Source organism: Argopecten irradians, chromosome 4 (genome assembly GCF_041381155.1).
Source record: "Argopecten irradians isolate NY chromosome 4, Ai_NY, whole genome shotgun sequence".
NCBI lineage: Eukaryota > Metazoa > Mollusca > Bivalvia > Pectinida > Pectinidae > Argopecten > Argopecten irradians.
This window is the reverse complement of record NC_091137.1, coordinates 22,516,266-22,531,462: the sequence shown is the minus strand read 5'-3', so window position 1 is coordinate 22,531,462 and position 15,197 is coordinate 22,516,266. Positions and strand designations below refer to the sequence as shown.

At 33.0% G+C, this 15,197-nt stretch overlaps 1 protein-coding gene across 1 annotated transcript in view; it reads left to right on the top strand.

Moving 5' to 3' along the window:
* The first annotated feature begins 190 nt into the window (after positions 1-190).
* LOC138320979 (limb region 1 protein homolog) overlaps positions 191-15,197 on the top strand; it is a 33,850-nt gene continuing 18,843 nt past the window's right edge. The window contains exons 1-6 of the mRNA XM_069264336.1: positions 191-369; positions 9,992-10,085; positions 11,010-11,040; positions 12,226-12,365; positions 12,908-13,011; positions 13,614-13,740. Coding sequence (XP_069120437.1) covers positions 304-369; positions 9,992-10,085; positions 11,010-11,040; positions 12,226-12,365; positions 12,908-13,011; positions 13,614-13,740 — 562 coding nt within the window. The 5' untranslated portion in view covers positions 191-303. The remainder of the gene's footprint in view (positions 370-9,991; positions 10,086-11,009; positions 11,041-12,225; positions 12,366-12,907; positions 13,012-13,613; positions 13,741-15,197) is intronic.

Here is a 15,197-nt window from a genome sequence, read left to right as displayed (position 1 = left end):
TCTGTCGTAGCTCATTTAATATTTAATTTACATATTATATCAAACAGTATTTGCTTAGAAATTAGCAGCAGTATGCCACAATTGATTTTTTTCAAACATTCGAACTTATTTACGTCCCGCTTGTTTTAGCATTTTGTAAAATTGTAGAACCTTTAACTTAATAACAAATTGAATTGTGGGTAATTTATTCAAATGGCGGAATGATTACAATGCTGGCAATGTTTCCACTTCAGTGATCTATGCTTGGAAGAGATGACCGACTTTACTGACACTGCATGGTTTTGACATACGTATCCATTTAAAATGGAAAACGACGTGGATGTAGACAAACGAGAGGAAGTGTTCCACAATGCTGTCCGAGAATACATTGTAAGTTTTTCTTCGCCTGTGGTGTCACTTGATGTTCAATCATGGAGTTGATGCTCTTTTCGATAGATGCAGTATATGATGATGAGTTAATGAGAAACGCGACCTCTTTACCATTGTCTTGTAATACTCCCTGTCCTTTTGATGTGCTTACTCGAAAAGGGCAATATTCAATATAGGAACCACTTAGATGAAGGCTAATACATAGGCCTAGTGCACTGAGAAATGTGTCCTGCAGGCATACGTGTTACATGTGCTGCCCACACCTTGTTTTGTGATCATGGATAATTCATAGGGCCTTTAAGAATTGGTTTAGTCTTATTTCCACTTATACTCCTGTTACTATACATCTAATATATACAGGGATATTTTAATATGTTGATATAATATACTGCTCTTCAGTTGATCAATGTCACATACAGTAGAGGGGAACCTATTGCTACCAGACCAGGATTCGAACCCAGGACTTCTGAACGCTTGCTAGACGGATGCTCTACCGATTGAGTTACCTGGTTGTCAATGTTTGACCCAGATCTCACTAGATAGGCTACTGCAATGAAGTTAGGGGGCCAAGATATACTCTGGGATTCAGACCTATAGGGCTGTCCGTCTAGCTATCTGTTGTCAATTCAACAATCAACTGATTATTACTCCTAAACTACTGGATTCCAGTAGAGTGAGTTCAATGAACTTGATGGCAATAATGCTTATACAATGTATATTTGTGTTATTTATACCAGAACATTAACAACATACATTTTATATTACCCAATTGTAACAACTTACAAAACAAAATTACTGGAGGAATTTTCAATAAAATTAAGTTGCATGGAAAAAATCCTTATGCTTCATATACATAATATGTGCATGATTTATTTCAGAAGTTGAACAAGATGAATCCACCTTTTAATTTCAGAGTCATAGTATAATTATATTATGTCCCTTTGTCTCAAAATGACTAATTATTAGCTCACCTGGTCCGAATGACCGAGGTGAGCTTATGGGTTACCGCAGCGTCCGGTGTCCGGCGTCCGTCAACAATCGACTTCTTCTCCATAACTACTGGTCGGATTTCAACAAAATATGACTGGTAGCATCGTTATGAGCTGCTAACTGAAAATTGTACAAATGATGGGGCTGACCCCCTAGGGGCCTGAGGGGCGGGGCCAAAAGGGGTCAATTTCGCTATTTCCATTTAAACGACTTCTTCTCTGAAACTAAGCATGAGATAGCATTCATAATGCATTGGTAGTATCGTTATAGGATGGGAATTCCAAATTGTACAAATGATAGGGCTGACCCCCGGGGGGCCTGAGGGGCGGGGTCAAAAGTGGTCAATTTGGCTATTTCCTTATAAACAACTTCTTCTCTGAAACCAAGCATGGGATAGCACCCATAATGCAATGGTAGCATCCTTATAGGTTGGGGATTCCAAATTGTACAAATGACTGGGATGACCCCCCGGGGGCCTGAAGGGTGGGGTCAAAAGGGGTCAATTTGGCTATTTCCATATAAATGACTTCTTCTCTGCAACCAAGCATGGGATAGCACCCATAATGCAATGGTAGCATCCTTATAGGGTAGGGATTCCAAATTGTACAAATGATGGGGCTGAACCCCCGGGCGCCTGAGGGGCGGGGTCAAAAGTGGTCAATTTCCATATAAATGACTTCTTCTCTGCAACTTGTCTATTTAGCTATTTCCATATAAACGACTTCTTCTCTGCAACTAAGCATGGCAGAGCACTCATAATGGTAGCATCCTTATAGGTTTGGGATTTGAAATTATACAAATGATAGGGCTAACACCCGGGGCCTTAGACGGCAATAGACGCTGGGTTAAAAAGGACAATTATAATTAGGCTACTATTTTTATATAAATTACTTTGTCTCTGAACCTATGAATTGAATAGCATATTTGTATGGCATCAATAGCATCATTGTATGGTTGTGGTTCAAAATTATACTTTGGGAGTCAATTTTGCTAATTTTTCCAATTGTCAGAGTCTTTGTGATAATTACTAAAAAAAAAGCCAGATGAGCGATACAGGCCCTCTGGGCCTCTTGTAAATGGCTATTCTTCCCAAACTATTGTATATATGGATTTCAATGAAACTTGGTCATGGTCAATAATATTTATAGAGTCAATCATTAGAGTGAAGATATATGTAATTTATATTGGAAGAGCATGATAAGCAAGAACCTTGAAGAGGCCATTGATTTCATAGAAAAAATCTAGGGAACGAGTGCACATGCAATTTGCACTAGCTAATAGTACTAACTAGTGTTAATTTATGAGATGGTGTAATGATCAAAAATAGATAATTATATTTTGATTATTCCAAATGGTTTTATCAAGTTAGACGTAAATTTACTGACTGGCGTATATATTGAGTTTTCAACAAATATAAACATGCCACTATTGCCAATTTTGTTATGTAGCACATCTATATAGCTGCTATGTCTAAAATGCATGCAATTTTTAATGAAAAAAATATTTGAAAGAGATCTAGATTTCCACAGAAATTTCTTTTTATCAAATTCCTTTGCAATTACCAGTACCTACAGTACCCCTAGTTGATGTTCATACTGCATGTTGATATACCGATGGTACATACACATGACAAATACCTTCATTGGTAAAATGACACATATATAGGCCTACTTGTTATTCAGTGAACTGATTGTCATTCCCCTACAGAAGCCCCATTATTGCAATCAATTAACACTGTACATGCTCTAATTATAATCTTTATATTGAATATATAATCATATCATATTCCTATGTCTTTAGAATCTGACAGACACTTTAATTGCAGCTGTGAAAATATCAATGCAAAATCAAACCCTATGAGAATCCAGGTTATGTTACATGTATAGCTGTCATTAATATTTAAAAGCTGTATAAAGACAGTTTCAACTACCGATATACCCCTTTATCTACCTACTTCCAGCCTTTGCAATTTTTATTGATAACAAAAAGAAATTAATTATCATAATTTTATTTTATTTTTGTTCATGCAATGTAGGAACAAAAGAAGAACTGAAATAGGTCTTGATATTTTAATATCTGCTTAAGATTGAGAAAAAAAAAGAAGCAAAAAAAACTTGTCTTGTAACCTGAAACATATATACTTTTAAAATAAAATTTTGGCCTAATTCATTGCAGCTGTACTGTAGCTCTGCATTATGTCATATACATATCAGAAGAGTTTGAAGTTAACAATAAAGCCAAGACCTTCCATTCAGTTCCTGAAATCCATACTAAACCAGACACATAAAATATGGACATCTGATGTTAAGGTTCAGTAGCTATTAGTTATAATTATAAGTACTCTAACATCAAATAAAGGTGGAAACAACACTTTCAATATGTAATCATCCAATAATAGACATGTCTAGGATTCTAATAAACTGGCTAGGGATCCAGAGTATACTAGTACATTATTCCAACTGCAATAGCAATGAAAATTGTTATAATACTGTATTCAACCGCAAATAAGACCCCTCCTGCAAATAAGACCCCTCCTGCAAATAAGACCCCCACCTATTTTGACACATTTCCAGTCACCAAAATGATTGTGTACTGGGTACACCTTATGCAAATTAAAACCCCCTTGGGCTGTTCATCTCATCTGCTGATATATACTTACTATGTAATATATTTAGAGTAAATTTCTTAAATGATATTGATGTGATATCCTTGCTGAAAGTTTGATAGATAGATTATTTGTAAAATGCAAAAATAAGCAAAGTATAATATGTTATATATATAATTACGTTTATATTTGACCTTTTTGGAGTCTTGTTGTTTTGAACTAGCGATTATCTTTATATCATGATCATTGAGAAATGAAGAGTGCATTAGAGATGTCTACTTGAAATTTGATACATTTAAAGGGTTGAGATATATATCTTGGTGACAACATTGGCACTGATATTTACTGGGGTAATGAATTTAAATCTCTCTTCAGACCCCTGAACTGACCGGGTTAAATGGTAGTAAACATATACCCAGCCAATAGAGGTTGACCTCCTTAAAAGCCAATTTAAATTGTTGGGATTTTTCTAAGTATTGTATGACAACAGAACGCAGATAAGCTTCTAATTTAAAGCTCATGCATCGGTAAGAAAATCTCCTGATCGATTGACAAGACAGGAGGGACATGCTTGTGAAAATAAAGTATGCTGCCTAATATAGGTCAATATGAAAAAATTGATTTGTTTTTCAAAAATTTGAAACTTTAAAAAGCATAAAATGATAATCATTCAGTCATTCATTTTGTCTCAATAATTGCTTTACAAATTGAAGTAAAAATGAACTCTATACTCTATTGAACATTGCATACCCAGTCCTGTCTAGATCTCTAATAGTTGGCCCAGGCCCACCTGTTTTCTCAGTAATATTCCTATTTTCAAGTCACAAAATTAAAGTCAATGTGGAAAATGTGAAACATGCCGCCTTTAGCAAAATTGATAACAAAAAAATACCCTGCTTATTCAACAAAATTTTCTTTCCAATTTACATATTTTCTTCCAAGATAATGTTATTAAAAGCATTTATATTTCCGAAATGAGAAAGATAATCATAAACACATACATGTACAATACCACATACATTGTACTATAATTCCATAGTTTAAAGATGCTCCACCGCCGACAGAGCATAAATGATATTCATCAATTGCAAAATAATTGGTGTTTAATCGTGTAAATATATGTCTAATACACAAAAATTACATAAATGAATTGGTGCATGCGCAATCAGTACTTCATGCCATATAGGATATAGTGACACAGAGTTTTTTCGGGATGCAATTAATTATTTTTTGCAACTTTAACTTGAAGTGAAATTAGAAGCGCAAACTTTTCATTGGTGGTAATGGTGTAAAGTAAGTAACTTTTGTAACTGAAGAAAAATACTTAATCGTCTGCTCCCGTTTTTGATAGTGAAAAAATGCTATTTGTCAGAGGTGGAGCATCTTTAACTATATCAAACAAGTAATAATAAACATGTGTTTCTAAATGCAAAAGGTCATGATCATCTGACCTGATGGCTTCACCATCGTTGTGCACGTTGCACTGTTCGTTAACTTATCACATTTTAAACTTCCTTCTCAAGTCCTACCACTGGGATTGAACTGAAATCTGACATGGCCCAACCATATGTAGTTGTTATTTATCGAGTCATTTTTAATCTGAAATTTAAGATGGCATTTGTCTTTAAAACACATTTTGAACTTTTTCTCAAGTTCTAAAAGTGCAATTTAGCTGAAACTTGCAGGAAATTATCCCAACATGGTCCTGACCTACATGTATAAGTGTTCATATTTTTAAGATTGATTGCAAATCCAAGATGGCCACCACAATTGCAATCTTGAAATCACATTTTGAACTTCTTCTCAAATCCAAGATATGTGCCAAAATCATCTTCTCAAAAAACTGTATTTAATTCTTTTCCAATTCAACTGATGCTAAGCTTAAAGTTATGAGATGACCATTAAGGCCATTGGATATCTAATGTCTCTTACCGTTAAGACCATTGGATATCTTATGTCTCTTACCGTTAAGGCCATTGGATATCTTATGTCTCTTACCATTAAGGCCATTGGATATCTAATGTCTCTTACCGTTAAGACCATTGGATATCTTATGTCTCTTACCGTTAAGGCCATTGGATATCTTATGTCTCTTACCATTAAGGCCATTGGATATCTTATGTCTCTTACCGTTAAGGCCATTGGATATCTTATGTCTCTTACCGTTAAGGCCATTGGATATTTTATGTCTCTTACCGTTAAGGCCATTGGATATCTAATGTCTCTTACCGTTAAGGCCATTGGATATCTTATGTCTCTTACCGTTAAGGCCATTAGATATCTTATGTCTCTTACCGTTAAGGCCATTGGATATCTTATGTCTCTTACCGTTAAGGCCATTGGATATCTTATGTCTCTTACCGTTAAGGCCATTGGATATCTTATGTCTCTTACCGTTAAGGCCATTGGATATCTTATGTCTCTTACCGTTAAGGCCATTGGATATCTTAAGTCTCTTACCGTTAAGGCCATTGGATATCTTACGTCTCTTACTGTTAAGGCCATTGGATATCTTAAGTCTCTTACTGTTAATGCCATTGGATATCTTATGTCTCTTACCGTTAAGACCATTGGATATCTTATGTCTCTTACCGTTAAGGCCATTGGATATCTTATGTCTCTTACTGTTAAGGCCATTGGATATCTTATGTCTCTTACCGTTAAGGCTATTGGATATCTTATGTCTCTTACCGTTAAGGCCATTGGATATCTTAAGTCTCTTACTGTTAAGGCCATTGGATATCTTAAGTCTCTTACTGTTAAGGCCATTGGATATCTTAAGTCTCTTACTGTTAAGGCCATTGGATATCATATTTCTCTTACCGTTAAGGCCATTGGATATCTTATGTCTCTTCAGTGATGAGGAGGAAAACAGGATAAGATTTAAAGTTTTGGAGGAAATATATGTATGCATAAAAACATTAAGGCCCACTAACTTTCCGTAAAGGCTTTTTATTGTTAAAATAGAAATGTAAAACGAGATAAATAATTTTGTAGAGTCGCAAAAATTATCAACTTACCGTTAATACTACATGGTGATGACCTTCTGAACAATTTGATTAAAAATATCTTATGTTTCCCACCAATGTCCTAAATACCGCATGGTATACGTAGTTGACTATCACTACGCCACACGGCAAAACAACGAATGGACTCTCCACTGTAACCATATATTATGCAGGAAATCTTTCATATGTTTGGTGTTGTAAACTCATCTTAAGCCATCAGTATATATATATATATTTTCTGATGTTATCAATGTTTTTAAGAAACCTTTATTTTCTTCTCTGGAAAGATAGCATAGTGGGCCTTTATATTGAGAGTTTATAATTTACGACACTGTGACATATATATAAGTGTCACCTACATTTTGGCCTTTTTTTCCAAGCTGAAGCAAGAGGATTTGTATACAAGTATTATTTGTTTTGATAATGTAGTTTTGTTCAAACATATAAAAAAAATGTAGGAATGTTAAGCACATCATATTAGTTATTATATATATATATACATTTATATCTACAATATATACATGTATATCTTCTGGTATTATACTGCCATGATTGCTGTCCCAAATGTAGGACAATGATACAGACCCTTTAGACCTCTTACTTAGGGTTTCATAGCAGTCAAAGCTGAGACAGCATGTTTTCATATTCTCAAGATATGAATGTATAAATATGCTATATTTTCAGGCATTCTTAAAGCTTGAATTGGCAGCTATTTAACTGATTTGAACACATGCCAATTGTTTGTACGATGTATATTTACATGTTTTGTTTATTTTGTCTATTATTACCTGGTGATATTGTCTCCATTATTTAATGTCCATTCAATGCGTTTTATAATTTATCATGAAGTAAACAAAAGCCTGTATACATTCAGCTGTTGTGAATCAATGTTTAAACTGTTATGATTTCATGTAATGCAGGTATCCTGGTATGTATAGATATATACTGGTACATACATTCAGAATAACTGGAGTTTAACTATAGAGTATTTTTTCTTGAGTTCAATAGGCTTTTTCAAATGGTTTTAAACATGTGCAGTATATAATATATATACATGTACATGGATACGTCCCAATAAAAGTTCAAATGTAGTACATGTATTGTATTGGGTGTTAAAAGTGCTGTTTCTCATATTGATATTGTTCAAGTAGCATTGGGAGCCTAGCTAGGACAGGCCCATCACTGTCATAGGTATGATATTATAAATGTTCACTCAGTTCATTATAATCATTTAGGCAAATATATTGTCGTATGATCATGATTATAATGAATTATTTATTAGATAATTTAAAAGATAGACTATGTAAAAATAAACCAGATAAAAGTGAATTAATTTTATAACCATTCCAGGTATATATGTACTACTATAGTACAAGTGATTAATTTATACCAGTATAATATATGCATCTACAGTATATAACATGTGCAGGTGATTCAAACAAATTTTTGGCTATTTGACACAAACCATGCTTCATCTGTATCATCGAATCATATATGCCATCTGCATGTAGATATAGCTACCATTACTACGTATACAATGTACTCCAGGATCAGTTTAGTCGGCATATGTAAATAATTACTCCTAAAAGTCAGCTACATTGTATTCTTATTTTGAAATTTTAGTTCCTTTTTACCCAAAACAATATCAAAGAAGTATTTTATGTCTGACATCAAAGGATATTATTTTCTTTCTTAATATTATAAAGAACTGCAAATTTTGATTACAAATGTATAGATTCGAGGTAAAAAGTAACAAATTAGTGATCAAGAGTAGCTTTATTTAATTTGGTCATAGCACAGATCATATTCAAAGCCCTAGACTTGACTTCATTGTACCAAGGTATAAGCTGCTTTAAACATGAATTGTTGGAACAGGGGATGGGTAGATATATAGGCCAGGCTATAATCCTATGAATATATTGTGTATAAATCAGACTTTCTGATCAAACCCTTTTGGAATGAGGGTCTTCAAGGGGATCTTTCATCAAGCTAGCTAGATCTGATCAACATCACGTCAGTCACAATATGTCTTAAAAATTGATGTACAGTGCCGTTTTTGCCGATGCCATATAATTAGTACATATACATGTACTTAAATGTCAGATTCTCTGTTGTGTCTTATATATAGATCTCCTTATTTTTCACAGATGGCTGAAGTATCATGATTTGGTTATATATAGGAATCCAAACTAAAACATTTATGGATAAAGGTTTTCTGAATTTGGAGAGGATGATCATGATCATAAAGTCATAATAGCACATAATAGCACATTTAATCAAGGTTTGAAAGTTGACTCCTTGGCTCCTTGTTCACTTTGTTCTCATCATTACTGTGTATATATATATATATATATATAAAGGCCTCTTGTAGTTGCATTAATTGGTCCTCATGATTATCAAAATACGCTACATGTTCATTGTATTCCAAGAGAAAGAGCGAAAAATATTTTCAGTATTTAAAGCTGTCAAATGCATTATACATGGACAGACTGGAGAATACATAAAATGCTTGTCTATTTACAATCATGCATGCTTACTGAAACTCTTGATAAGTTATACATGTACTTGTATGTGTATCTCTAATTATATAATTTGTTAGGAATTATATATCCACTTCAGCCATGGCCAGAAAATTGCTTTCATCAACTGAATACATACTCATCATGACATGTTTGCATATAAGATACTTTAAACATACTTATTTTTTATCTGTAGTTTTATTTTAGCACTGTCTTTGAAGCACTAAGTCATGCATATGCATGTATAGTGTGCTAAATTTAAAAAAAAAAAAAAAAATCCAGTATTGAACTAGCTAATTGCACTTTTGACTGCGCTTAAATAATGTACTTTAGGCAAAACATTTAATGTATTAATGTTATTGAAAAAAGATGTAATGCTTTAAATAAGAGTTCAATTGATGGCATACATTGAACAAAAATCTGTATCACATTTAATTTGACAGCTATATATATCGGTACATGTTAATGAATAATAATTATACTATTTTGTTTTATTCCAGATATTCATGCTGCTGTTTATCCTACTGTATGTAAGCTCTTACATTACCATCTGCTACTTTAAGAGAAAAGCGGACTCGGATGACACCTACGCAGGTACGTCAAATAATTTTTATTTTATTGATTTATAAAAATTGAGATTTTAATTCATATTATTAATTTGTGTTCAAATTTACTGACACTGCAGAAACTCTCTCTCTATATTTAATTACTTGTATAAAAGTAACAGCCTGTTTGTGTCTTATGAATAAACAGAGCAACATTTTGTAAAACTAAATGTCTTTTCCATTATACATACTGCATACTAGCTTGAATATTCATGATCATATCACCAGCTGTTTGATCATGTATAGATACATGTATGTATATAAATATAGCATACCTGTAGACAGATTTCTAGTAGAATTGTTAAATAGTAAATACAAATATATTACATAATGTACCTATATTACAGCATTCATTTTGAAATAAATTCTTGCATTCAGCTCATGATCAGCTAACACATAATATGTGTAGCTAATTGATAAAGTACCGTGATGTTATATTAGTACAAAAGTTTCTCGGATGTAGGAGAAACAATGATGTGTCAATGCAAACAGCAAGCACTTAAAGGATATTTCCTTTTGTTTTAAATATCGTAATTATAAATTTTGTATCTTACATCTTTTTATGATTCATTGATCACCGTTCAAAAGAACGATTGATGTGTGAAGTTTCAATTATTTTTCAAAGAAAAAAATATCTGTGAATATCAAACTGAATGAACTTAAAAAAAAATAAGTTTAGGGGTACTTTTTTTAATAATGTACCCTTTTCATATGGTCATTTAACTACATGTATTTTCAAATTAGTCTGTAAAAAAAAAACTGGTGAAAAATATGGAATGGCATGTATCATAGTTCAAAGTCCAGTTGTAACTTAACATCAAGATATCATTATTTTGATGTCATATATATATTACTTGATGTGAAATAAACATTTAGTTATGCTGATTTATGAACATTCTTTATTTTTCTGTAGGAGAAGAAGATGCTGTGGTATATAGAATATCGTGAGTAACTTAAATTTTAGATTTGTTTCACATGATTTTATGTACAGTTTGCCAACTGTTAAAGATACTCCACCACCAACAGAGCATAAATGATATTCATTATTTGAACAATAATTTGTGTTTTATCGTGTATATATATATGTCTAATTAACACAAAAAATAGTATGAAATTATTTATTTTGACTTTGGTGCTTTTGCAATCAGTACTTCATTCCATATAGGATATCGTGCCACAGAATTTTTTCGGGATGCAATTAATTATTTTTTTCATATTTTCAACTTGAAGTAAAATTAAAAGCTCAAAGCTCAATGTTGATAATGGTGTAAAGTAAGTAACTTTTGTAACTGAAGAAAAATACTAAATCGCCAGCTTCTGTTTTTGATAGTGAAAAAATAACATTTGTCAGCGGTGGAGCATCTTTAATAGCAGTACATGTAATTTAAGATTAAGATTAAAGCTAAATTTCATTTTGAAAGGGTATGTCTTGTTACAAGTGTCTTGACACTTGTTTTATACTTTTGGACTGGGAGTCTGAAACCAATGTGGAATATTTGCTATGTACTAATATATGTGCACTCTGGCTTTCCTTTACCTCCAGAACATGATTCTATAACTGTTCATTAGGGCATCAAGTAAAACAAAATAAAAGATACACTATTTCAACCAGAAACATATATACATATGTATATATGTTTCTATTTCATATATACCTAGTCAATGTGAAGGAGAACATGCATGTATTTCATATATTTATATATAGGTTATAGGATTAAAGTATGTACAATACCATGTACCCAGTACTAAGTACTTATACACTTTGGTAATGTTAGATATTGACCAATGTCTTTTTCTTATCGCCATTTCTTACTCTTGCTTTCATAAACTCTCTATGCAGTATGTACATGCATGTTATCTGTATTGAAACAGGTCTGATCTGTATATATTGTTTACATCTTTTAGAGGTGATTTAGTTTTATTTGTGTACCTAGCTGATAAGATTGTCCATTTTGCTTGCTAATACTCATGTTACTACGAACAAAAATGATAAATGTATCATGTAAATGATAGACATGAAACACATTAGAAAGCAGGCAGCATGATGATTAGCAAGCTCTGGTTTAGATGTCCAATGGTGTTAATGAGACATAAAAGAAAATAAAACAAAACCTAATTCCTTTTCTTAGGTTATGGCTGTGTACCTTCACTCTGTCCGTGTCAGTTGGAGCTGTCCTTCTGTTACCCATATCTATCATATCAAATGAGGTGCTGCACCACTATCCAAAAAGTTATTACGTCAAATGGCTGAACAGTTCACTCATCCATGGTAGGTTCTTTATACATGTATTAGATATACGAGTAGTTTTATTTTTTCTTCACATAACATTTGCTCTGTCAGGACTAGTCTTTCCATATCAAAAATTACCTCCCTTGAAGGTGAGTGTTCATTGTGACGTAATTCTTTCTTTCTTTTTTAAAGTGAAAATCATGTTGTTTTCTCTAAAAAGTATGAAATTACACTGGTAGGCACAACATCACAATCAATACCTACCTGCAAGGGTAGATAGCTCTGTAATATGAAAAGATGAAAGATAAAGTTGGATTAGATTTGATATCATCTTACATTTATTCACTATTTGTAGCTGTTATGTGGGAAAAAAATGAACAAAGGCTTAAAAAAATATAATGCAGTAATTTGGTAATTATTAACATAAACTGTTTTTGTTCTTTATGATATGTGTATATAAAATTGAATTTAATTTTCACAATGGATAATCAGGATGAATATTTACTTATGAGAAGTTTGTACATTGTATATCTTCACGACTATGTCATATACTTAATTTGTATTTTTTTCTCTCCTTCCAGGGTTATGGAATATGCAGTTTGCCATGTCCAATGTTTCACTGTTTTTGTTCATGCCATTCGCATACTTTTTCACAGAGTCAGAAGGTTTTGTTGGATGCAAGAAGGTAATAGGATTGTCTGAAGCAAGACTTAAAATTCATATGTAGCCTATTTTTGTTTAAATTGATATTTGTCGAGAAAAAGCCTTTGTACCACATAGACTACAGTATGTTGGACTCTGAAGATTATTTAACAAAATACCAGGTAGTTAGTAAATTATGGTCTCAGCCAAAGTAGGCAATTTCTCTGAAGCAACCACAATTTAAATGCAGAGTATAAATATGATATTGATTATTTCATCATTTCCATTTACAAGATTGCTCAACCAAATTAATTTAGCAACCTAGCCTACTTAAAACAACATATATAGCTTTATGTTCTTCAGACTTGGCTCCAAGTTACTACGCATTGAAACTATCAAAATTGCTTATAACTGTGAAAATTGGAAGCTGATGCATGGTATAATTTAGTATTGAAAGTGATGTACATGTATAATATTAACAAAAGTGCAAAAGCTGTATATTTAGGATAATGCTTGAAATTTGGAAAAGACATAGTATTATTATCATGGTAGCTTCACAGGATGACGTAGATATATGATGCATTTTGAGAGCAGATCTGATGATATAGATATTGCTATGAAAGTGTTGATATTGAATTGTTACAGGGTATAAAGGCTCGGGTCTATGAGTCCATCATCGTCCTCGTCCTACTCATCTTTGTTATTGTGGGTTGTGTGTGGGTAGTGTCTGCCTGTTTTGACGACGACATCCATAAAAAACAGCGATATATTGGTAAGTTTGCAGTCAAAATTTTGATTGACACTGGTCTATCCTCTACTTGTAACAGATTGTTAACAGACAATTTTATGCTACCACCATCACCTTGAACTTTGGGACTTATTTGTTACACATAGACTTGTCTGCTCTATCCCAACTTGTCACACTGTGCCCTGTTTGTCACTTGTGGATCAAGATATTTATTTCTTCAAAATCCATTTCTCATGTGAGTTTGTTTCTGTAATGAACTTTCAGTAGTACTAATCTATGGAAAAGCTCATACCAAATGATAATAGAAAATCCCTGCTAACTTTGCTAGATTGATATTCTAACTGCTCTTGATTACTGCCGTTCTATCATAAGATTGCACGATTGTGTTACAGTACTAGTGTATAGACTCACTGTAGTAGATTACATCGCTACATGTTACAGGTGAAGTGCCTATGTAACACGCATTGTGATTGGTTGAGTTGATCTAAAAATAGAAGAGGAAAACGTGTGTGCACAGAAAAGCTGTTTTTTTAGCCTGCCATGCTTGGTCTCATTTTCTTCCGATATTCGACGAATTTAACAACTTCTTCACTGACCTTTGTTGGTGTCATGATAGACCGAACACGTGGAAGCAGAGAACCATGCTGTTCCTCGCACAGCTTTGCGATGTTTCCGACAGGTGGATTTACAAACGTCAGCCGCTTTAGATATATTTCCATAGGACACCCCATGCCATCATTGTACATTTTCACTACCCTTTCGCGTACTTTTAGATCGGTTCGTGGCTTTGACATGTCGACATATGATCGGTTGAGGACTGCTTCTAATTTTGGCTGTGATCGGTTGAACCACTTCTAATTTTGGCACAATTTTAGCGAGAGATTAAAATAGTAACGTAACTTTACACATGTGCAAACACACATGTAACTTACCGGTAACTTATAATATGCACGCGTTGGCAGCTAGTACTTCCACACTTTTTTATTCAGTATAAAGTTCAAATTCAGAGTTAAATTGACATTTTAAATATACCTTACCATAATTATGAAACTGAACAGTTGTTTTAGCAGATACTTTCTTCTTGACCTTCATATTTATTCATTAACGGTACCAGTATTATCATGTTTAAATCAATATTATGTATTCTTCTACAGCTAGTATAACCTGATTGTGTGTTATCTCTTTCCATGTTTGATTTTTTTTTTCAATCATCTTATTTATATATTTACAACAGCTATTTCAGGAAACTCTGTCAGTCAAGTTCGTCACATGTGCTAGGTGTACTACGGAAAAAACCACCCAACAGTCATGTATATTACAGCGCGAATTCTATATATCAGCGTTATTTATTTTTACAGCGTAATACTTCTATTTTACAAATATTAATTTTTCAGATGTTTATCTATGAACAGGTAACAGGTAATTGTTTCGACGTACTTACAACGTCCCGATTGCACAAATAGGTTGCATTGTGTAACGTT